The sequence below is a fragment of the Haemaphysalis longicornis genome, unplaced genomic scaffold, assembly GCF_048455015.1.
Source record: "Haemaphysalis longicornis isolate Haplotype H1 unplaced genomic scaffold, Haemaphysalis longicornis Haplotype H1 scaffold_19, whole genome shotgun sequence".
Lineage (NCBI taxonomy): Eukaryota > Metazoa > Arthropoda > Arachnida > Ixodida > Ixodidae > Haemaphysalis > Haemaphysalis longicornis.
The window spans coordinates 6,946,676-6,971,457 of record NW_027526288.1 but is presented as its reverse complement, the minus strand read 5'-3'; the positions used below and the strand labels follow the sequence as shown (position 1 = coordinate 6,971,457).

At 47.5% G+C, this 24,782-nt stretch overlaps 1 protein-coding gene across 1 annotated transcript; it reads left to right on the top strand.

Moving 5' to 3' along the window:
• Positions 1 to 2,104: 2,104 nt before the first annotated feature.
• Positions 2,105 to 15,126, top strand: LOC144166791 (uncharacterized). The gene is made up of 2 exons (XM_077696279.1): positions 2,105 to 2,642; positions 12,454 to 15,126. Exons 1-2 carry the CDS (start codon positions 2,440 to 2,442, stop codon positions 12,716 to 12,718), a joined length of 468 nt encoding a protein of 155 aa, XP_077552405.1. The 5' UTR covers positions 2,105 to 2,439; the 3' UTR covers positions 12,719 to 15,126.
• The last annotated feature ends 9,656 nt before the right edge of the window (positions 15,127 to 24,782 follow it).

Here is a 24,782-nt window from a genome sequence, read left to right as displayed (position 1 = left end):
AGGAGGCGCCAGACGTGTGCTTGCTTGTTAGTTAGGGTTTCTTCTGCCAGAGGGTAGATCCGGCGGCAGAGGCGGTAATGTTGCGTGATGTCATTGTGAGACACTAGTCTGTCCCTTGCAAATCTGGCTCCGTAGTTTGGATACAGGCTACCTCCCGCCCGGATGGTGAGGCCTCGGGCCATTCCATGAGCTGCCTCGTTTCCGTCGAAGCCAGAGTGCGCCGGTGTCCAGACCAGGTCTACCGAGGACAAGGGCGGGTTTCGGTTCGAAATTATGAGTGCTGCTTCGGAGATTGAGCCCGCAGAAAAATTTTCCTATCAACCTATCACTGTTTTCGGCCCACGGGAACATTGAGTTTCTCACTAAAATCTGTAGGCTCGGGAAAGCCGCTGCCAACACCAGCCGTTGTTTATTCAGGCGTGTCGCGCAGGCGTCGATCTCCGCAATTCGTCGAATGTCGATCTCAGGCATCCTCCTGCTGACTAGTGCAATGAATTTTTATCTCTCTGTCTCCTGTTCACACAGTGTTATCCCATGCCCCACTTCGAGCACGTGCTAGTCTTTGGGCTTGTATCCTTATGGTTATCTTCATATTACGCGATATTCCAGTCCAGTGTAAGTTCAAGCCCGGCACTTTCGGTGCGATGCAGCGCACTAATTAAACGTGTTTAAATGCTGCGCCGGCATCTAAATTCACCTACTTGACGCCAAGCCACTTTGACCAAAGATAACAATGCGCAGAACAAAGAGCGATTGAGAACATTTTACCCTAAATGAAACCACGGATCTCAAAAGATGGTGTCGCTTCCTCTGAGTGAATACTGTTATACGACAACTCTGATACTAAAATTTTTATGTATAAAGTGTACAAGGCCCATGTAATCTGCGTAATTGGGACTTGAATCGTTCCGCATAGCACGTCTTGCCTTTTTGGGAAGCAAGGCGTGCAAGGCGTGTCTCCAAACATTTTGGCGTGTTTTACAAAGGCCTCCCCAGGATCTGTCGTGTGACGCTAACCTACGCCTATGTCCCGCATAAATAGTTGGCATGCTGTGAACGGAGTTTCGTTCACAACTACGCTAGGCACAACTTTTTTCCGCCTCCTGTTGTGAGCGGTCCTTCGTGTGCAATTAAGGTCTCAACATCCCTTTCAATAAAATTTCGCTGCCCTCTCTCTCTTCTGTTCCCGTTTCTCACACTTTTTCTCTCGTTGTCTTTCGTCCCCCAACAGTTCACCCGCACTGCCTGAGCTGTTGTCACAAGTACGTCAAACCAGTGGTTCGGCTGATGAAAGGTTGGTGGTGGCAGGAATGCATGTTTAGTCAGCCACGCATCGCATGAAGTGATGTGGTAAAGGTTTACACCAGTATGTGCCAATTTAAGAGGCACGGGACGATAACGAACACCGGTCGTCCTGCTGTGAGAAGACTGCGCGTATTTTTGTCCCAAGAACAACAACTCGTGACGCCCGAAGGTTGAGATAAGGGACTATGCTCAAAGGGACTATGCTCAAGGAACTACGCTCGCCGACACAAGAGGCTACATGTTGAGCGGCGTAAACACAATCATTCAGTGATATCGAGTAGGCATTGACACGGTATCTCAAGAGCTTCTCAAAGAAGCCGCTTGCCAATCGCAGAAAAAGTACTTGATCCTGAAGTACACAGGATAGAAAGAATTGGCCGCATATCTGCTTCTGAACTACAAGACACGTCGAAAGAGGATGGTTTTCCGGCCGTATTTGTTAAGTAACGACTCCCCGTCTCTTTCACACCTCCCCACACTCTCTCCCCTTTGCCTTCACTATTCCCGTTCCCTCCCCTCTGTGCCACTCCAACCTTTAAAAGCTTGAACGAATTATACATCTCCGCTCTCCCCGCTTCCCCTCTTTTCGAATTCTCTCCTCAAATACTCACGTTTCCCCTCCTCCTACACTGACCTTCTGTCGAGCATTCCACCTCTTCCTCTCTCCCTGCCGCCACTCTCCTCTTTGGCTCCTTACCTCTTTCCTGGACCTCTCAGCGCCCTTTCCCCTTCTGCTACTTCTTCACCTGCGCTTCACATGACCTTCCCTCTTATTCTCCGAGCCTGGTTATCCTACCTCCTCCCACCTACTCTGTCAAATTTTCTCCCTCCGTCCTCTTCCCCGCTTCACTCCCTTGCCCACCCCAGGAATAAATAGACAGCTCCACCATTCTCACCAAAGTGCTTTCCCGTGGTCTCCCCCTCACTACGACGCACTTTATTTTACCTTAGCTTCAAGAGAGCGAACCGCAGTCGGCGCATTTCGACGATTGCATTAGGCTTCGTCAAGACGTGTGTGTAACCCTGAAACAGCACCGCGCCCAAGAACGTTTCGCGCAAGCCCTTCTGAGACGAGAAACAACGCTTTTGTTACTGGAACGACGCTTGCGAAAGGGGTGGAGTCCCAGTACCAAGATGCATCCGACACTGCTGCTAGCCTGCCTGTTGGCGTCAGCTATCGGAGCGACCAGTGAGCCATGGAACATTGCCGTGGTGCGATGCATGCTTGCAGCAGATGATTTGGCGATGCTGCTTCCTGGCGACGGCCAATGCGCCTACTTGAGGGTGTTTGTCACGAACAGAGAAATGTGGAAGGCCAATTGCACCAACTGTAACAAGTAAGCTTTCCCTATTTTTCATAGTGTTTTTTTTATTTTAGTACCACCTACAGTGACGTTTTTTTGGTTCGGTTTCTTGGAGTAAGATCCATCCATTCTTTGGCACTTGCAATGAAGAGCAGGAAAACAGGCGTCCATGACGGGAAAATGAATGATGATCAACTCTAGACATAAGTTAGTACAAAAGACCATCCTCAGGTAGCGAGATCAGACATTGGAGCCGTAGCGATCGACTGTCCAGGCAGTTCCACCCTGAATCTACAATTTCGTGCCAGTATTGTACGAAGACTCCCTAACCTACAGCCCAGTATGTCGCTGTCTTGATGCATGCTAATTTATCATATTATTCCACATTGATGTATCGCGGTGACGTGGTTGGCCAGTGTCTCCCTGCGGGTTGAAGCAATCGTGGGGTCCAACGCTGCCCAAACACTTGACCTGAGTTTAACCCTCTTGAAAAAAAAGTGAAAGCAGAAACAAGTTCTTAACGGCCGCATGGTTTCGCAGCTCGCGAGAGGCCATGGCGCTGCCACAGCCAGAGCAGTCGTTGCCCCCTCGCGATGAAATTCCCCAACGGTTCCGCCTCTAGAGAGTACAACCTAGCGCTCGCGAAAGCAGTCTTGCAAGTATAACGCAAGTTACAGTTAAACCTCGATATAACAAGGTTAAGGAAAGTTCGCAATTTCTTGTTACGTGTAGGGTTCGAGTTAAGGATCCCGTGAATGAAGCAGAAACAAACTAAGAATGCTAGACATCATTGTAAATGCCTTGAAGGATTTATTTCACAGTGAAAAACCGTGATCCGCGACTGCTGCTTCCGTACGAGCTTCATCGCTGCACTGAGCTCCAAAGAAGTGCCGTCTTCACAAACGTTGCCGTCTTCACCCCCGTATTCACAAAGGTTACTTGTGTATAGCTGTCGCCTTTTGACAATTTTCGGTCCTAACGCATTTCAAGAAGCAAACCAGATTGATGCTTGAACTGAACTTGATCCTGTTTTTTGTACACAAAATTGTTGAGGGTTCTAGCTGGGATCCTGTACCAGGCGGTGGCGGCATTTCAAAATGCGAGCTTGTCTTGAAAAGAGAAAACTTTTCATTTTCTGGCAGCAGAGTTCATCACTGGAGAACCGACACCACAGATAGCAGTGAAGAGTAGACGCGCAACTACACGCCGACAAGGCAGGCCTAGCACCTCAAAACTTTGGTCTCTAACCGACACAGCGTGCACACACACAGGGAAATGCAAGGTAGTTTGCGGTGCGGGCGAAAAAAAATTGGCGTGTCGTTACTCTTGCCACCGGGGTAAAGTTATAGGTAGTATTCATTAAAAAGTTTCGCTGTTAATTTTTTCGCTTGGAAACACTGGAAACAGCCACGGACATGGCCGTACCGCCACAGACATGGCGCGGCTTGTGCCACAGTGCCCGCACGCCGAAGAAAAAAAAAAAAAAAACCGGCGTGTGTCGTCTGCTCCGTTTCAACCCGATTATCAACGGTGGTGTCAACAGAGATGCAATTAATCGCACCCGCATTGGAGTCGAGGCATTACTTTGCGTTCGGTGGGGTAGAGCTTGGAACATCCATCACAAATCATGTGCTTGTACAGCACGGACACGTACCGCCACCTCGCGGAGCCCGACGTAACCAGTGACGGCACACTCCCATGGTTGCCTGAATGCGGGCCTCACCAGTGAATACAAACTATTGAAGCAAAGGTTAAAGTTGGTGCTCCATAGCCATGGTATGGCGCCAGCCCCTATGTTTATCTTCATGAGAATTATCGTCATCATCATGACCAACTTTGACTTTGACGATTCTCGATGCTTTCGTAGTAGCTGCTGGCTCCTTAAAGTAGCGCTAATATTCGGTGTATTAGTGCATTTCTCCGGCCGATTTTTTAGTAAAAGTGCAAAAACAATAACTGATTACCTCATCGAGTCCGTTACATCAAGGTTAACCACCACGACGCCTTTGTTACACAGAGGGCTTCTATGGGGCTGGCAACGACGAATTAAAAAAAATTTGTTAAATCCAGTAATTCGTTAATTAAAGGTTCGCCAAATCCAGGTTTAACTGTACCACTCTTTTCATGTGTATTATTAAGTGGCAGCAATTCTCCGTTGTCGAAAATTTCAGCGCAGTGTACCTTCACGCTATAAGACATCGAATGTAAAGGCACAGCGGTTCTAGGTCGAGCTTTGTCCGTCTGGTGTAAGTCGTGCGTCACGCAGGGGTGGAAGCAGGTTCCCAGACCCGCCGGATGCCTCTATCGGTGGGTGGGTGCAGTGGCATCCCAGGAGCTGGTTTCTCTTTCTCTCGCTAATGGAGGAAAAGGGGAGGGAGCCTCCCTCCACTCATGCTTACCTGCAGATTTTGTTGCGCGAATCACAGAATTTGCGTGGCTACGGCGCTGCCGTTTTTCGGCTTGCGGCCGTTGACTTTTGAGCCGACACAAGAGAACGACAGCTCTGCTGTTTCACCCGATTTCACACAATGTGAAACTGGGTTTAATTTTATTACAATTTTAACAACGTATTCAGAAAAAAATGGCAACGCTGGAGCGTCGCGCAATTTCTCAAGGATAGTGCCCCGAATTTTTCAGCGAAATCGCTATGTGACAAAACTTCTTTTGTTGCAAAGTTTGTTCTCACAGACGCTGATTATCTATGCGTGTTAAAGAAAAAGCCGCTGTACTCAGGGTAAATTTTTTTAGAGTACTTTACGGTTTTTTGGTTTCTTATCAACAACTTCCGAGTCTCCACTTGTCTTTGAAGTGCGACGGAGGCCTTCCACATAGCAAGGCGTTCGTGTACGGGTTTTTTTGTTTGTTTGTTCATTCCTTCGTTCGTTTGTTTGTTTGTTTGTTTGCTTGCTTGCTTGGTTGCTTGCTTGTTTGCTTGGTTGCTTGCTTGCTTGCATGCGTGCGTGCGTGTTTGCTTGCTTGCTTGTTTGTTTGTTTGTTTCTTTGTTTACATGCTAGCTTGCTTTCTGTTACTGAGATCCACACTTTGGAGAAACACGAAACGTTTGTCAAAGTTCTGCCGCTGTGTGAAAGCTGCAGGCCACTTACACCGCGTTCTCTCTGTCGTCATTCCCAGGTGCATGCGGGACTACTTTCTTTTCCTTCCGCTCTCCCCTACTGACGTGCCAACCTAAACATCATGCATGTCTATATTCATCCGGCTATTCAGGGCGGTGATATTCGTTCGGAAGGACGTATATAAAACCAGAAAGACAAAACAATAGATGTGTGTGCGTACGTTCCGTCCCGATGACCCTTGATGGAGACAATAAATGAGGTTGTAGACTGTTGAAATTTGTTCTGCACCTCGGCGTAGCTGAGGACGTCGTAGTGGCAGTACTAGGCATCATCATCATCATCCACAACAACAACCTACTCAGGACCACTGCAGTGGGAAGGCCTCTCCCATTCAATTCCAACAGGTCCTGTCCTGCACCCCTCGAGTCCACTGTTGGCCACCGAAGTTCCGTATTTCATCGCTCCTTCGGGGTAATGGCCTTCCCCTTCTTTTAGACCCATCATCTCTTGGTTACCTTAATTGTCCACCGGTCGTCGGTTCGTCTCACTATATGGCCAGCCCAAGTCCATTTCTTTTTTTTACATAAAATAAGATATTATCTACTCGAGTTTGTTCCCCGATCCACGAAGCTAGTTTCAGGTCCCTAAGTTTTAGTCCCACCATTAATGCTCCAATCCGTATTGTTACTCCTAACTAAAAGTTCTAAGTAAGGTTTCGAGCAGCAATCACAGGATGGCTGGATGCAAGGTAATCGTGAATCTCAAATTAAAAACAAGGAAACTCGTGAAAAGGAAGAAACCCTGCATGAAGTCTGTCAGAGCGCGGGCGGAGGAGAATAAAATAACTATCTAAAACAAATTCGCCCTTCCAACGAGGAGAACGAAGATAGTGGAGACAAGCTAAATGATACTCTAATTACAGCAATGACAGACTCTGCACCAGCAGGGGGTGAAGAAGTACGTGGGAATGAAACAGAGAAACTGACTAAGAAAACGAAGGGATTAATTCCGAAGCGTAAGCGCATGAAGGTGTCAAGTGCTGTGGATCACGTTGAGTTAACAGCGCTGTCTAAATTGATTAACAAAAGTAAAACAAGCGGTATTTGTGCATATAACATGGCAGTGATAAAGGCAACGCTGCAAATGGGGTGGAGTTTCAAAGCAAGTAAGCGGAAGGTTGCCATTGGCAGAGAGAGAATGTACGCACTAAAAGACGAGCAGGGTGACATTGCGCAAAACATGGACGAGATAATAAAGGTAGCAAAACGATTCTGCACCAGACTGTATGCTAGCGGCTTTTGATCAGGGGAAGATAAGCAGAGTACATGCTTGGCTTGTGACGTACCATCAGTTACTAAAGAGGAAGTAGGAAAGATTGATTGATTGATTGATTGATTGATTGTGGGGTTTAACGCGCCGACGCAATGCAGACGATTAGGCGCACCATAGTCTAGGGCTACGGATTAATTTTGACCACCAGGGGATCTTTAACGTGCGCCGAAATCTTGTACACACGGGCGTTTTTGCTTTTAGCCTCCATCAGAAAAGCGGCCGCCGCGGCCGGGAATCGAACCCGCGATCTCGTGCTCAGCAGCGTAACGCCTTAGCCACTGAGCCACCGCGGCGGGTAGGAAGTAGGAAAGGTTTTCAAGTGCATGAAAAGAGGAAAACTTGCAGGCGACGACGGCATAACCATATATTTCTTGAAGGAAGCAGAAGATATAGTTCCGAAAAAGCTTTCTGAACTATTACCAGAATGATTAGGATTCCAAAACGTACCCATAGCCTCGAAAAACGCCAACATTATTCTGATTCATAAAAATGTAGTCACCAACGCCCTTAAAGGGACACCGAAGTGATTTGTAAACGTTGCGAGGTTACGAGCGCAAATTGTAGTCTGGAGTCTGTAGGCCATGTTTCGACCGCCCTCGCTGCGTTTACGCTACTTTATTCACCAGAAAAATCAATTCGAAAATTCTGTCCTCCCCTCTGCATCCTCGTTCATTTTCGGTGGCGTTTTGTATGACGTCAGAAAAACCGGATTGGTTTCACTGCGCTACTCAATTCGACTGGCTTTACTGCGCTACACCAATCTGAAAATGCGGTCCTCTTCTCTGCATACTCGCTCATTTTCTGTGGTGTTTTCATGTGACGTAAGGAAAAAAAATCACTTGGCTTGACTGCGCTACTGCACGGCTCGTGACCTTCCGACAGAGTCAGTCGGCCCAGCGTTTAGTCCACCGGCTGCCGACGGGTATTCGCAATTTGTTCGCTCAGTTGAAACTAAGCCACGGCACGTTTGTGAATGGAAGAATGTGCATTTATTTAGTTTGTTAGTTTATACACTGTATCAAGCTCCAAGTCCGGGTCGCTCCACACAAGCGCTGCACAAGCGTACGTGCGACTCTTCGCTGACTGGTGCGCTAGTAGGAAAATCTAAGGCCAATTGAAGGCGGTGGAAGAGTAAGCAAAGTTAATATAGGTACTAAGAATATACAATCAACCGAAACTTTTAGTGTAGGAAGCACTTTTTTGCGCTGGGTGAACAAGCACAGCGGTCAGCAGCACGACCACACATCTGTGAACACTTTTTCGTCTAATAAATGCAATTGATAGACATAAGATATTGTTGAAATTTGAGGGACACTAATTGCACAAGTGCTACACAACAAACAGTCATCCAAGCTGCTTGCAATGCTAAAATTAAATAAAATGTAAACTGGTTATACATTATATTCTTTATATTGTAGCGCTAGGTATGTAGTTTGCAAGCCGCAAGTTCGAGTCCCCGAGAGTACACCCTTTGTTTTTGTAAGTTAATTTCTTCGTTTTCGAACGATGTTTTTTCACACTGAATTCACCATTTTTGCGCTGTAACGTTCATTGCTCTAAGAGCGAGTTCGCTGAACGCGCGCAGACCGACAATGACGCGCTAGGGAGTTCTCGTTTGCGACTGCTTGGGGGCAGTGGGTGTAGGCCAGAATCAGCAGACCCTTGTGCGGGTGCGAACAGGCTTTTTACGATACAGGCATAAGTGAGGCAAACTCAAAAAATGGGGCAGATCGCATGGTATTTGAGCGTCTGCGGTGACACGGAGGGCGTTCATGCACTGCGTTGGCTTCGGCTAGTGATTGCTACGATTCCAAACCGTCCTGGTAGGCTTATTTTACGCATTTTGCAGCTGACAACATGGCAGAAGCACGGTATGGCGATTATTAAGATATCGAGACGAGAATGCCCATCCAACGATAACTTCGGATGCAAAGCATGTTGTTTCACAGAACCGAAACCGAAATTGGTTTGAATGCTAATCTTGCACATCGTCCAATCACGTAGCATCTTTGCCTAACGTCACTGCGGGTAGTTGGTGCAGCCGCCGCAAACCACGCATGGTAGTTTTTCTTCTTGCAGGCTTTATCAAATAAATACCGCCTTATCGCTCGGATAAACGATGAAAAGTGTGTTCATTTGAGCCAGTCTACGCAGTGCAAGCAAAAACGCGAGCTTGACAAATTCACTTCATTGTCCCTTTAAGAATTACATGCCCTACAGTCTACTCGCAGTTGTTTACAAGCTCTTTACCAAAGTTATAGTAAACCGCATTGGAGACAACCTGGATTTCCAACAACCCAGGGAGCAGGGTGGGTTTAGGAAGGTGTACTCAACCACGGATCCCAGTCATGTTGTCAATCAAGTGATGAAACAATCCGCAGAATACACTAAACCCCTTTGCATGACATTTACAAAATATGGGAAAGTGTTTGACTTAGTGCAAACCGCAGCCGTGAAAAGCACTAAAGGACCAGGGAACAGAAGAGACCTAAATAAGACTTTCGACGACATATATAAGGGATGTACGGGCAGGATAGCATTTCACAAGAAAAGCCATGAATTCCCCATACGGAAGTGAGTAAGACAGCAAGATATTATTTCGCCAAAATGTTCCCACCATGTCTGGAGGGGGTATTCAGAAAGCTTGACTCGGAAAACACAGGATTTAGTGTGCACAGAGATAACTTCAGTCAACTGAGATTTGCAGATGACATGCAGTTAAACCTGGATATAACGAACCTCTATGTAACGATTTCCTGGATTTAATGAAGTTTTTGAATTCTCCATTGCAAGCCACATTGAAGCCGAAGTGTTTGCGACCTCTGTGTAACGAAACGTTGCGGCGGGTAACCTTGATGTAACGAAGTTGGCAAGCTCATCAGTCGCTGTTTTTTTTTTTTTGCACTTTTACTCAGAAATCTGCCGGAGAAGAAAGTAATTTAGCGAATACTAGCCCTACTGTAAGGAGCCATCAAGAAAGCCCTGCACGGGGCTAAACAGGTCGCAGGCCGTTGTATTCAGGCGACTACAAACGGGCACGCTGCCGAGCCCGGCACTTCTCCACAGAATGTATCCTGAGTCACACCAGAACGACAAGTGCAAGACATGCCGCAAGGAGACGGCCACTTTTGCACACATGTTGTCGGATTATATCATGAATCCAGACGAGGCTAAATCAGGACGCATATCGACACGACTAGAGGCCGCGACGATGAGCAACAACCAAGAAGAACAACTATGGGCCGTCCAGCAGGCCCACGAGGCGCTGGCCAGGCAGGAACCCGGGGAGCCGGCAACGGCCAGCGGGGAAGCGCCACACGCCCGCCACGAGGACGACGTAGGCCCAGTCTACGCGCGAAAGCGCGCACTGCAGGCATCAATAAAGTTTTTCCAATCCAATCCAATGTAATCGCTTACAACAAAATTCGTCATGATGACGATGATGATCGGAGAGGCTAGCGCCATCCCGTGGCTAACCTAGCATTCACTTCTAGGTTTTATTGTGTAGCGGGAAACCACCCCAGCTCGCAAGAGTAACGGCACTTCACTTTTTTTTGTCGCCCGCGCCGCATACTACCGTGCACGTTTCCATGTGCGAGTGGGGTTTCGGTTCGAGACTTGAGTTTTGAGGGGCTACGCCGTCCTGTCGGGGTGTAGTCGCACGTCTATACTGCTATATGTGGTGTCGGCTTGTCGGTGGTGAGTTCTGCGGCCAGAAAACAAAAAGTTTTGTCTTTTTAAGACAACCTCGCAATTTAAATGCCATCTACGCCGCCTAGAAAGAAGAAAGTCGCAGCCCGGTACAGTATCCCAGCTAGCACCCTCTCAACAATTTTGAATGTGCCAAAAAGCATCAAGTACGCGAAAAGGCACAATTTCAGCGTAAGCTTGGTACTTGAGCAGGGTTAAGGCACCGAAAAGTGTCAAAAGGCAAAAGAGATACTTAAGGTACGTTTGTGAATACAGCGGTAAGTTACCTTGTTTCTTTGGAGTGCCGTGTAGGGACTAAGATCGTGGTAGTGCAGCGGGCGCTAATCACGCAATTTTTCTATGTGAAATTAATCATTTAAAGTGTGAGCTCGTTCTCACTGATGTCTAGCAGTTTGGCTTCGTTTCTGCTTCATTCCCGCGAGCCTTAACTCGAAGCCTGCGTGTAACGGAAAGCTGGATGTAGCGAAAAATTTCGAATTTTGTGAACTTCGTTATATCCAGGTTTAACTGTAGTGTAGCTGAGTGAGACTCCAAAACATCTGCAAAAAGCGCTTGAGGAAGTACAATCAGAAAGCATGGCCCTGAGACTAATAATAAACATGAATAAATGGAAAGTATTGAGGAATAACCATGCCGTTAGCGCCCCCTTCAGCTTTGTACAAAAAGAGCTAGAAAAAGTACGACAATATAATTACCTCGAATAAATGGTTAGTGCTGACCCCCAACCACGAGACAGAAACCCGGCATAGAATAGGTATGGGCAGGGGAACACTCGGTAAGCACTGTCAAATAATGGAAAGTAAGCTAGCTCCCTCCCTAAATAGAATATAGAACCAGTGTTCACGGCCGGTGATGACATACGGACCTGAAACTTGGCGCCTTACTAAACAACCAAAAAGATAACTTAGATCGGCCCAACTGGACATGGAACGAGTAATAAAAGGAGTAGTAGTAGTAGTAGTAGTAGTAGTAGTAGTAGTAGTACTGGTACTAGTAGTAGTAGTAGTAGTAGTAGTAGTAGTAGTAGTAGTAGTAGTAGTAGTAGATAACTTTTATCTCGCAGACAATGGTTTTAGATTCGTCAGTTCGGGAACCCAGGTTAGGTAATTGCGGTCACTGCCCTGGAGAGCAGCAGCTGCTGGGCTTCCAGGTCATCCCTGGTCATCAAGTCCACCCACATATCGGTTAGGGGAGAGAGAGAGAGAGATAACTTTATTTTCGAAACTTCCAGCTGCTCAAGGGTCTATGGGCTAGTCTTTACGGGTGCAGCGCATCAGAACGGGTCCATGCGGGGTCCTCCGCAAGCGGAACTGTCCTTGTCCGGAGGCTCTTGGTCGGTCAGAGCGGCTTCCCATGATGATGGTTAACTGATGCGGGTGATGGTTGATGTAAGTGATGGTTAAGTGATGCGGGTGATCCCCCGCATCAACGCCGATGCGGGGGATCGATGGGCATGCCCACAGAGTGCGCCGAAGTGAGGCCAGTAAGATGGTACAAAAAGGACATGCATCACGGTATAGTTGAGACGAGTGGAAACGGAGAGGAACAAGATGAAACTGCTGGGCTGTGAGCGCATCCGATGTTGATTGTGTGTGCTGCCTGGTTGAGAACTCAATTTACAGCTTCCCAAAGTGGAATGGCTCGTAATTTTACTGCTGCTCCAAATAGAATAAGGCCGGACGGTTCTCTTTGACCGACGTACCGGCCATTGGTGTTGCTGCTGCAGGTACTTCAACTGCCTCGGCAACAGCCGGGCTGTGAACCTGTGCAACAACTCCACGATGGCGAGGCGAGCGGCCCAAATTGCAGGCGACTGCCTCCAGAAAGCTGATGCAGGAGGCGACGAGAGCGCCATCACCCTGGAGGCCAACCTGTTGGGTCGCAACGGTGGGGACTGCGCCAGCGAATACCTCGCTACCGTCGGCTGCGCGTACAACCCGGATACCAAGACGTGCGGAGAAGCAACGACGATAGCCGAACTCAGCGAATGAGCCGTATTAGTACTTATTTTTGCCGGAGAGGAGTAGCTCTGCAGGGCTCCCGAGATCTAGTACTGCTTCAAAAGATTTCAAACTTCGGCTGGTTCGTGCATAATGTTAAACGAAGGCGACACCGCACCAGAAGGGACGGAAGAAAAGTAGACGAAAACTTGCGCTTACTTGCAACCATAAGATTTCATTTGCTCTGCCCGTCCCGTCTTATGCGGTATCACTTTATTTCAAATCTAGTGCCATTGCACCTTTTCAATAAAATCTGAAGGAGCCCTACATTCTGAAAAATGGCCTCTCATTTCGGAAGCGAGGTTTTTCATACGGAAATATATTGTCAAGTCCACCTCTAGACTATTCTTCAAAATTAATTTGACTGCAAACAAAGAACTGTTGCACGATGACTTGTAAATACACCGTGGAAATGTTCCCGAGAAATTCCCCCGAGTGTTGTTTAAGGTATGCGTAGCACGCATCGGGTTCATTGAGTAGCAAGAATACCCTGTGAAAGATCATGTATTTATTTATCTTCGAATATACTCGTCTGTTAAGTACGAGCAGAAATAGTATCGCCCACGTACTTGTTGTATAAAAAGATGATGAAGTGGTAGAGAAAGAAGTAGCACTCGGAACGGTAGCCTCCAGGCTGTGTTTTCTCTTCACCCGTCCCTTTTTTAACACTTTTATTTCGGATTTCCCAACCGATTTCGAAACATGCCGGCACGTTTACAGGTGAATTGAGAGCGGCGAAGGTCACTATCTTCCGCCTAAAATAACAATATCATAATAAACTTCCCTTACCCCAGAAATGACAGATGCTTAGAAATGATTAAGGAGGACATTTTAAAGCGAAGCTTTTAAGCCTCACTGGTGGCGTTGAACTCAAAAACCCACTGCAGAAAATCCAATCGCACACCTTGCACAAATGACATCATATGTTGTGTAGCGGGAAATGAGTTATTGGGTCTCGTAGCCATTCCTTTTTGTCCTAAATATATAGCTCATTTGAGCGACGTTTACATTAAAAGTGGTGCCAGTATTATTCTCAAGGCAATCATTTGAATGAACCAAATTTGTGTTTTGTCTGCATGGCCCCTTTAAGGCTCGACTCTAGATGTGTGCATCGAACTGGGGAAAAGCTGGGCAATTAAAAAGTAAGTGTGCTAAATTTCCCGGTTCATAGCAGAAATGGCATTAAGGGGATGGAGCGAGGCCAGATTTACGAAGACAAATTTAATGCGGGGATTTTGCGTCGATGTTCAGTGATTGCTACCGCGCATATCCGAGATTCACAAAACATGGGCTTCCATGCACGGCGAAGGTGGTTGTAATCCCTAGACGTAAGAGAGGCGCCTTGCCGGCTGAGGCTGGCACACGCCAATTAGGCAGGGCTTATAAGTTTCCCGAATAAGCTATTTGCGCTTAAATTTAGGGCATATTCCTTCAACAGCAGTAAACATGGTGGGATAATCAGTGGAAGTTACGAAAGTACACGTGGACATAGAAGTACCTATGTGTACTGCTGTTGGTATACTGCACGCAATATATGCTTGTTTTAGCTGTACAGCACCGCGGCGCTTGGAGTTGTGTCAAACGACACTGGCCGATTGGCGTAAGCGACTCGAAATATCGCTTCATTCGAAATTTCTTCAGGTCCGGTATCAACCCAAACTCATGCATATGGGCCGCATTACTCGAAGCGTAAGAAGTTCTGGACCCGATTAGAGCGAAGTGGTGAGCGGCGTCGCCGAGCCGCGGCGACCCAGCAGCGAGTCAGGCGGTCAACATGACGGGTCAATTCAAGCTGGTCTTTCCCCGGCGATTTTCTCGAGCCCATCATGCCCGATTTGCGCCATCCGATTTAAGAGAAACGGTCAAAATGCGTGGTAGGGTGGCTGAATTTTGTTCCTAAACATTGGTCATTGGCGTGGACGCTACGGTGCTCGAACACTGACACCCGAACCGTAGAATTAGAAGTGTCATCGAGAGCGGGGCGCCCAAAAACTCTTGTTTTGCAAACTTCACGGCTGCACACCTCGGGAAAAAATAGCCAATAATCATGTAAAGCTCCTAGTGCAAAACGGGTCAGTTTTCATGCGTGCGCTGAGTGCCCACAAGGAGCGGTTAATTGTTTTTTGATCTTAGCAAATACAACCCCAGATTCTAGCCGTGGAATTTGCGGCGCTTTCCAGCGCGAAGCTGGAAAGCGCCGCACCGTGATGCCCCTACCCCCCCCCCCCGTGATGCCCCCCCCCCTCCCTATATAAAAGTAGCCACTGCCTTGCCCTCGTTATTCGCTCTGTAGTCTGCGGGGCGTTCGGATGCCAGTCTTGGTCAAATTGGAGCGGGGATTACTCGCGCCCGGGAAGAACATGAAACAGCCAAAGCTCACTGCCTTTTCTTGCACCTGAATAAAGTTCTGCTCCACTGAATACATTGCGTTTTTATTCCTCGCAGTTTAAGCGCAATTAAAGCTCAACTAGTTTAGTTTTGCCGAGTTTTTTAGTGTGGTCGCTTGTTTCAAAATACTGCTTATAATGAAATTTTCCGCCGTCCCGCTGACTTCGTTATAACGAGGGATTACTGTATATTTGTCGAGCGAACCCAATGTTTTGCGAAACGATTATTTTCTACCTGAACCAAAACAAGCCAGATACAAATACGGTCAAAAAACAAAACCAAGGCTTAAAACGGCCCGCCGTGGTATGGTGGCGCCACGTAGGCTGACTAACGGTAAACAAGGCTCTGCAGCACACCAGGTTTGGCTTGAGGGCCTGTTCTTGTGATGTCATTGCAGACATCATCAAAACACACGTTTTGGCGGGCGAATCAAAATTTTAACTTAGATTGCGCGATTTCTCTGTAAAAAAATGGCGGCGTATTTTCTCCATTCTTGGCAAATGCCGAGAAAAGACTACCGTAGATTGGCCACCCTGCCAAGTAAATGCCTGCCTTCTCTTTCCCGCTCGCCTCTCATGCTGTTCCTCTCTCGTCTCGTTCCTTCCAAGATAACACGCCAGAGCTTTGTTCCTGTCAATTAAAATTTACCGCGTTCCACTGCTCCAAGGCGGGCTCCTATATGCCAGCGCTGCCGTACGGCGGAGACGCACGTGAATCGAGGCACTCCACTACTACGTTTACAGAACCACGTTTCCCTACTCCACGAGCTTTCCAAGCGGAATGTGGAACCTATGGAACCTTTCGTTGTGGCTAACGTTTGGTTTCTTAAAGGCCGCAAGGAGCTATAGTAGCGCGGGCAACAGCAGGCGACGGTTTTCTGCAGTTAATGCAGTATTTCATTAGCTATCGCAAAAACCAAGAATCCATAAATTTTTAATAAAGCAATACTGCCAATATCACTTATGTATTGGTTTTCTGCCTTATATTTGCGTAATTTTTTTTCTTCTTCAAATATGTTGAGAAGTATGAACATGGACACCGGATTAGACGTTTAGATTTGACTCTGGGTATATAAGATTATTGCCCAGCTTTTGTTTCACTTTGGCCGGGTGGCTGAATCGAGTCACAGACGGGTTATAATAAATTCTCTTTACCCCCCTAGACAGACGGACAGACAGACAGACTGACAGACAGACAGACAGAAAGACAGACAGACAGACAGACAGACAGACAGACAGACAGACAGACAGACAGGCAGACCAAAATTTCTGTGTTTAAGAAGCCCAGGAAAGTAATACAACATCGTCTGCTTCCGGACAAGCGCTACAAAACACGAAATCTTTCGAATAAGCAAACTTGTATTTTGTCTGCATGGCCCCTTTAACCTGCTCCACCTTCCGCTCTCTACCTTGGACGTCCTACCACGAAGCACTTCCGCCTAATGATTTTGCCACAGGAATGTTGTATCCGCCCTGCACTTTTAAGTTTCCGCGACAGGTCATGAAACCAACCACTTGACTATTCTTCTTTAATAAAGTTTACTCTCTCCTTTAGTAAAGTCTCTCTCTCTCTCTCTCTCTCTCTCTATGCGTACAAGTCACTAAACGCTCGCATGTGTTTTTTTCCTGGCTATATTTTACATCATAGAAATAGTTTCTGTTCTATATTTGCTTTTCCAATTTTGGCATCTAAAGTAAGAAAGGTCAAATCCCTAATGGGTCCGTAACTTCTTGGCCAACTCCCGCTTGGGTGAGGTGAGGTGACTGTGAGAGGGAAAGAGGTTCCCAGCCTGCACCATATGTATCGCGGGGAGGGAAAGGGAAGGGAAGGGGGTTGAAATATGGGTTGAGGTAGTGGTACAAAGGTGGTTGGGGCAGGAAAAGGAAGGGGTAATGGGAAGAGAAGATAGATATGTGCCAGGCAATGAGGCGACCAAGAATAAGTGCAAGTGGCGACAGCCATCACGGGGCCCGTGGAGCCGGAGGCAGCTGCCCATCCGAGCTTCGATTTGTCCTCTCTAATGCTTGGAAGGTTCAACTTCTGATGTTATGTCAGGAACAGTGATGCCAATTTAGCGGATTTTCCGCTAAATCTGGCGGATTTCATTTTATTCTGACGGGGAAAAAATTAGTCTAGCGGCTAGTGGATTTTTTGACGGGCCATTTTTATACATAGCGGATTTCTGGCGGATACCTCACGCAGTGCACCGATTCAAAATCGCCCTGCAAGAAACCATTTCCGTGTCCTCTAAAAATGCAGAAATTGCTTAACTTCAGGGGTTAGGAGGGCTCCTGTTCACTTGCTCCGCCTATCTCAGACAAACAAATCCGTAATGTTTCAAAACGGCTCTGAGACAATCGAAAAAAATTCAAAACCAGTGGAGCAAAATCACCCTCCTGGACTGGAATCAAATATCGTCCACGCAGTCGTTCTGGTGTGAAGTTCACTTCTATAAGGACGCCTGCGGTGAAAACCCGTTCGCCGAGCTGGCCGGATTTGCCATGTCGATGCTCGGGCTGCCGTATTCAAATGCCGAAGTAGAGATGAGGTTTAGTCAGCTTAACATAGTAAAATCCAAGATGAGGAACAAGCCGAAGCCCGAAACAACAAACTCCATCCTCGCCGTAAGAGCGGGACTGAAGTGACACCAGAAAAGTAGTTTTGATTACGAACTTCCCGCAGCAGTTGTTAGTGCGATCGGGACATCTGCAACGTATGTGCAACCAAGTCACCTTTCTGGTCCCTCAACGAGTACCAGTGGTCCTGTGGAGAATTTGTCAGACGACGACCGCGGCGACGAAGACCTCGATGTGTTTGTCGTTGACCTGTGATTTCTTTTCTTTTTTTTCATCAGTGTGAACATTTATAACTTTTAGCCTCTTCTGTGATAAGGTTGACCAATGACGACCACCGCAGCACTGATACCTGAAGTGTTTTGTTCGACTCCTTGGAAGACTCTTTTATATATTATTTCAGCTCTCGTAGTTTTGGGGAGCTTTTAAGAACGATAAAGGTATTTATCATACGAAATTGCACTGTTATTTTAAATAAAATAGGCCCTAGCGGGAAATTTAGCGGATATGTTTTAGAATCTAGCGGAATCTAGCGGATTTCTCATTGCTTTTTAGCGGATGTCTGACGTCCAGCGATGGCAACACTGGTCAGGAAGGCATCAGTCGGTATGTTTCTCCCGGTTTAGACTGATTCTTTTCTCTTCAGTTACCCAACTTTGCAATTATTGTTTGCTCAGAAGTTTTGATTATCCTGACAGCGTAGAAGCACTCCAAATAATTCTTTATTTATTTACTTGAATTCACAGTCCTGAGGGGGGTAGATACAAAATAGCGATTCAGAGACCCGTTCACAGCAAGGCACGGATGAAAAAAAAAATCAGACTCTTTCTGCGTCTTTCCAGAAGAATTCAACAAAAAAAAAGTACTTCGCAGGCAAAGCCTACCTACAAGATACAAAAGTATCTTTATGTTTGACAAAAATGCCCCGAATTGACATTAGAAAGCATGTTGCTGAAAAAAATGCCGGTCTTAAAAATGAACCATTCGGGCTCGAACCAAGGCGCCAGAAGTAAAACCCATGAGTCTACTTCTGGGCCACTAAGGCTGAACCGTGTAGATCGTTCAGCGTTTGCCCAAAGCAATAGATAGATTGTTCCGAGTGAACCAGTAGATGGCCCTAGTGTGGGTGTATCTGGGCTTCCAGGTTTGTCAATCACGCGTCCTGGACCTTCGTTAGCTGGGCCACACAAGTTACGCAATATTCCTCACTTATTCCCTTTCTGATGCCTGTTCACCGGAACTTTACTTACCCTCCTTCGAATCCTTGGGTCTGTGTTCTCGGGCATTTTCTCCTACATTGATTAATATACAAATCTGCCGATGCCCTGTCAGGTCGGATGAACCAGCTTTCGAGTCTCCTCCGCCTACCATATTCACCGCTTGGGCGCGGTTCCGCGGATGTTGCCTGCTTCAATGCTAGTCTTCACTCGTACATCTGGGGCTCGAGCACTTCCGGTACCCGTAGAACTGCTGCATCATGCAATCCCGAGTTCACGAGGTCGCCTCAAGTAATTCTTTGCAGTTAGTACATACATCGGTGTGAGCTGGAGCCTTCGCCACTCTGCGAGTTTTGCAGCAAAAAAGAATCAATGCAGGCTCTTTGATCTCGTGCCGACGTTTTTCCTCAAGACGACCAAAGTACTTGGAAGTGTTATGAGCCGGCGCGAAAGTGGACTCATTTCTGCGACAGAGATCTTGGTCGCGCGGTTGGTTATTCGTTTTAGATTTTGATTGCCCCCGGAGCAATTTGCCATGTTATCCTGCTGGGATGTCCTCTGAAAACTGCCCACGTTTTTATTTATTGCCTTTCTCCTGAAGGCACAGGGCTTGCCACCTCTTTCTTGCTATCATTTGTTGCCTATTTTCTTCTTTCTGTTGTGCTTTCGGTTCTTCTTTTGTTTTCTTCTTTCTATTTTCACCGCATCATTGTCGGATCACACTCACTTGCAGTTTAGATGGGATGTTTTTCTCTACCTCGGTTTTGTTCCCCAAATGATAACTTCTATGCTTTCCTAGTAACTTGCGGATTTTTTCTCACTGAGCGCCTTTTTTCTTGCAATTCCACTCAGTAGGCAGGAGCCATGCGCCTAAGGACGAAACCATCCACCAAATCATCGCAAGAATCATCGAGCAGTCAACATCGTGACCGGCATGAGGGAAGTCTTAGCACACAGCTGTTCAAACGAATGAAAGGTCAGACTTATCTGGTTGCTAGCTAATTAAAAGCCGGACGCCGAGGCAGACGTGCCGGTGGCCAGAAGAGCCATCCCCGAATTGCGAACTCAACAAAGTTTGGACGGCTGTGCGGTATCCCGGTACTCATCGACGGGCGCGAAGCAACAGCCGACCATCCCCCTCTAGCTCCCACACCTTCCCAGACACGGTGACAGGCAGTCGATTAGATTTCTCACTCCATTTTGCCTCAGGGAGGGTTTACGCGTTTCCCTGCCAATTCAACACGCGAAATTTGTCTCTATTAGTTAAGCCGTAATGCTTTCTATAGTTAGCCACAGTTCCGTCTTGCTGTCTCTTGTGTGTTTCAATAGCACTTCCTCTTGCGCATATGGTAGTGATTTCTCCAGTTACTGCGGCACGAAGGTGGAGGTGCGGCGTCTGAAGCCCGCTAATAAATTTGGCCTTAAGGTTCTTCCGTGCTTTAAGTCATAAATGTGATTTCAAATAGATTAAAGGGGCCCTAATTGTGCTGGGAAGGCTGTAAGGTCTTTACCTTTCTTACTTTCCTCGCGCGTGAAAAGCGCTGAGGATTCTACGAGCTAATAAGCTCGGAGAAGACAACTTAGAGACACTTGTCAGTGTCCTTGCGCTCTACGGTGCGGGCAGCCATTGACTCGGCTCGGCGGTTCGCCCGGCTTTTCATTTTTAGCAGCCGGCGCGCATGCTCGCCCAGTACTGCAGCTTTGTGGCACTGCTTGTCGCGTCAGCTATGCTATAGCGACCGCACGTCAGTTCTAGCATAGGGGAAACGAGCCTTTGAAGGACAGATAGCGTGGCCGCAAATACAACATCCTCACTCATGATAATAATTGAAGATATCCACATACGATTGGCGGCCAGCCTGCGTTTCTTGGCTGCGGCGCTGTCGCGGGGAAAGGGTGCCTCCGAGGCCGGGAAACGCAGAAAAGGCTTAGCATCACCGCAGTTATTCGATCACCGCTTTGTAAAGGCGCGCCGACGACACTCCCGAACACAGTGCTTCACCGCCCTTTCACGCATTTGTAAACTGTTTCTCAGCAATGGCTACTGGTAACGAAACTTCGGCGCTCGGTTCATATAGGGACCGCGCGCGCCACTACAGGCGCCACCGCCGCACGAAGGTCATCCAGCCGCCGCGCGTGCGGCGTTTTGGCCAGCTCTTGGCATGCAAACGCTTGCTGCTTTTGGTGTCTGCGCGTTGATTAAGTGTGTTTTTTTTTTCGTAGTAGTTAACGATGAATAGTCCAGTCATTGTGTATACCACCTTGTTTTCGAAGTAAATTACCGTAGACTTCGGCCGCGAACGGCAACGGCTTCTGTGTGCTCTGGCACAAACGCTGCGCCGTTATGTTTACGGATTTTTAAATCTACATTGCTTCTTTTCTTAAAGGGGCACTGACACAAAAATTTTGCATCTTGTTTTTTTTGTTGCGATAAGTAGCTAGTGACCTACTTATAACCTGTAGAAACCTCATTTGCTTCAGCGTGCGACGGTTGTTTAATTAGAGGCATTTTCAATGCGGCCAGTCGCAGTTTCGGTTTCAGCGAGTGCCGCGAAACGATGGATTTTGTGGATTTTGTGTGAACAAAGCTGACCACGTGACCGTGGGAGGGATATCACAGTTACAGAGCAGAGCCGCCGTAGCACTGTCGAATCCGCATCGACGGCAGTTTCTGCTAATGCGCCCACGTACTGATCACGTGAGGCGCTTAAAAAAAGCGACCGTGGATGTGACGCAGGCGCTGCGAGTGCAAATGCTACCTCAGCTAACGAACGACGCGCGACGCTCGAGACGGTGGGTGGCAAGACGCGCGCTGGGAGCAGCCGGCCGGTCTGCCTACAGGTCCGCCTACAGATGTGTTCGGCTTAGCACTGCGGCGGATATTCGAGTGCCGCTCTCGTAAGCGGTGCAGATGACAATTTTTAATGCAACCCTCCATGGCATCATTAACTCCTTTCTCATGTAAGCTACCATGGTCGGGACTTGGGGACAATTTCGTGCAGCGGTAACAAGCTATGACTTGAGCTACCTGCGCCGGCGTGGGCCACTTCGCGGCCGTGGCCGCCGCCTGCACAGCGACCGTGCGGCTTGCTCAGTGGACTTTTCGTGCCTCCGGCGCGTTTCCGCATCCAATGGTAATAAACAGTAATAGAAACAGAGTGCCTGGAATCGCTGTAGAACTTTGGTCGCGGCCAGCTGCCCGATGAGCTGACGAAATCACGGCGCCTCCGCCGCCAACGATCGGGTCGTTCGTTCTCGAGAGCAGAAGCTCCGCCCTCCGGCCCTCCGATTGGAGCGGCGAGCCGGCAGTGCGGAAGCGGCAAACACAAACTCGTGACGTGTTTGGATGTTGTTTATTTACACTTGCGCGTGGTCCTCTGCTGGCCGCTCGGTTGCGTTTCGCACACTTCAAAATTGATTTTAAATATGTTCTAGGCTGTATTCACCGCTGATATTTTGCAGATGATGTATATGTGTTCCCATCAATCTATCTCCGAAGTTATCTCGCCTTCAAAATTTTGTGTCAGTGCCCCTTTAAAGCAAAGTTGTAATTACCACATACTATACGGTAGCTGTGTAGTCACGGACTGCTGAGGGCCTATCGATAATACAATAAAAAAAAACTGAAAGAAACCACCAAGTACGCGTAGTTCAGACTGCGCTTAATGAATCCGTTGATTGCTCTGGAATGCACAGAACGGTAAAAGAGATAGCCAAATAGTATTGTCGTTTCGATGAGTGGGTACATACTTGAGAACATCTAAAAAAAGCTGCAGAAACGCGAAGGATCAAAACACGAAGAGATATATGTTGCACCATGTGTCTTTCTGCATTCACGCTTTGCAATACTTGAAAAAAAAAAAAAAAACAGGAAGCGAAAAAAGAACAATAAAACTTACTTTATCACACGCAACAAAAAATTTGAATGTTACGAAGGGAGAAAAAAGAGCGTGGTCCAGGGTACAAAAATTTATTTTTTCGCGCTGCGATGTGCAGCACACGGAGAAAACAATATTTCAACGTAGCCAAGAACGAAGAAAAGCTTTTCTGAACGCAGCGAGCTAGCGATCTCCCGCAGTACAAAAAACTAGAATGAAACACAAACGTCGAAGAAGCAGTCCGCAGTGTGACGTGCACAGATAAACGTCGATAAAGTGAGTCGCGCGGCGTTTGCTATGCACGCATTACTCTCGGAACCTTATCAATTTCAGATCCATGGAAATAGGATCGAGAACATTGTCGAAGAAACAAAAAATCAAGTTAGCGACAAGGTGGCACCCTTTCCATATCAAACAACATTGCCTGACGGGACGTACGACAAACAGAGCAAATGGGCGCTCCGGTTGAAACGCCAGATAAGAAACCGGAATCGGCCACGCGCGGTTAAAAAACAAACAAACGAACCCTAAGGGATATTCGCGGAAATATGAAAAGTAAAAGCACAAGGAAGTCCCAAAGATTTTGCCTGAGCGCAAGGTAATACAAGTTTGCAAACAGGTAATGGAGCACCGCTACAACCTGACTGATATGACAAAAATCCGGCTTTAAGTTAGCCTTGTGCAATTCTAGGTCCACGATGCTCTCAAAATGGTGCATTGCTTTTTCCATTCTCACACACAGTGCCTTTCCACACACTTTCGCACACTTATAATCGAAGCTGAAATCTCCCGTTGCTTGCCTTGGAATGGCGTGCCTCACGCAGCTGCCCGTCGCTCGGTCAACAGAACAAGGAAACATTTTCTGTGGTATCGTTGTACAAGGAACGACATCCCGGGACGCAACACATGTTCGGCATCGTCGTTGCACTACTTAGGTCGCATCACAAGAGCGCGATATGCACGATACATTTTTTTTTCCGCATAAAACAAACACAACTCGCCGCGGCTCCGCCGTTCGAGCCAGCGCAACGCCGGCCGAGGAGTGACCTCAGTGAGAGGGTGGCGCCGCGTCGCGGCGGCCAAACGCATCATCTGAAGCTCTCCCATTGAGTTACGGAGCAGTTTCGTGACCAGTAAAGCATTGAAGGACTCTGGCAATGGTGAGGATCTGGTGGGCGGCGGTGACATTAACTGCTGCGGTGTGTCCCGATTCGTGCGCGGTCCTTGTCTACCGTGCAGGCACATAGATGGCGCTGCTGTCGCGCGCCTAGCGTTTGTGCCTGCAGAAAACGCTCCGTTCTTTTCAGCGTTATTCATATCTTGTAAGCTCCCTGCTTTATCTGCAAACTCAGGTGAGCTCTTGTGACAGATGGCGACAATCGACAGTCGTCCCTACAAAGATATGCCGTGCTGGAATGTCGCTCTCGAGGACGCCGCCCGATCCCCCGAAACCCGCAGAGTTGGAAACGCTCGCTGATTGGCTGCACCATTTAATGGAACCTGCTAATAGCTGCTCTGTAGTCTCAGTGACAGATGCGTTATAGACGTAATGTCACAGACAAAAAGATACGTCAAATCTGCGTTTAATGGTGATGAGAACTCAGATGTAAAGAAGGGAAGAAAAGAACACTAACCTAGCGATAGCGTGTTTCAAATCGCGGCCTATTTAGGCCCTTTTAAGAGAGCATCGCGCTGGTTTTAAGTCAGTGGGGTGGGAGGAGGTTTGGCAGATCACTGCCGATGGTGCTTTTGCACACTGACTTTCAGGGTGACGCGCACCGCGCAGCTTTAGGACGCAACAAGTAAGATAAATTGTGCAGGCCATTTGTATTAACGACAAAACTGATAACAGCGCGGTCACCCCTTCCCTGGACTTGCATACTTATAAAAAAGCGTATATCAAGCGAGAATAAGACTACTTACTTGGAGAAATGCGCCATACTTCTCTTCTCGGTTTTCGGTGCAATTTTATGTGTCCCCATTCTTGGGCGCTTTTAAA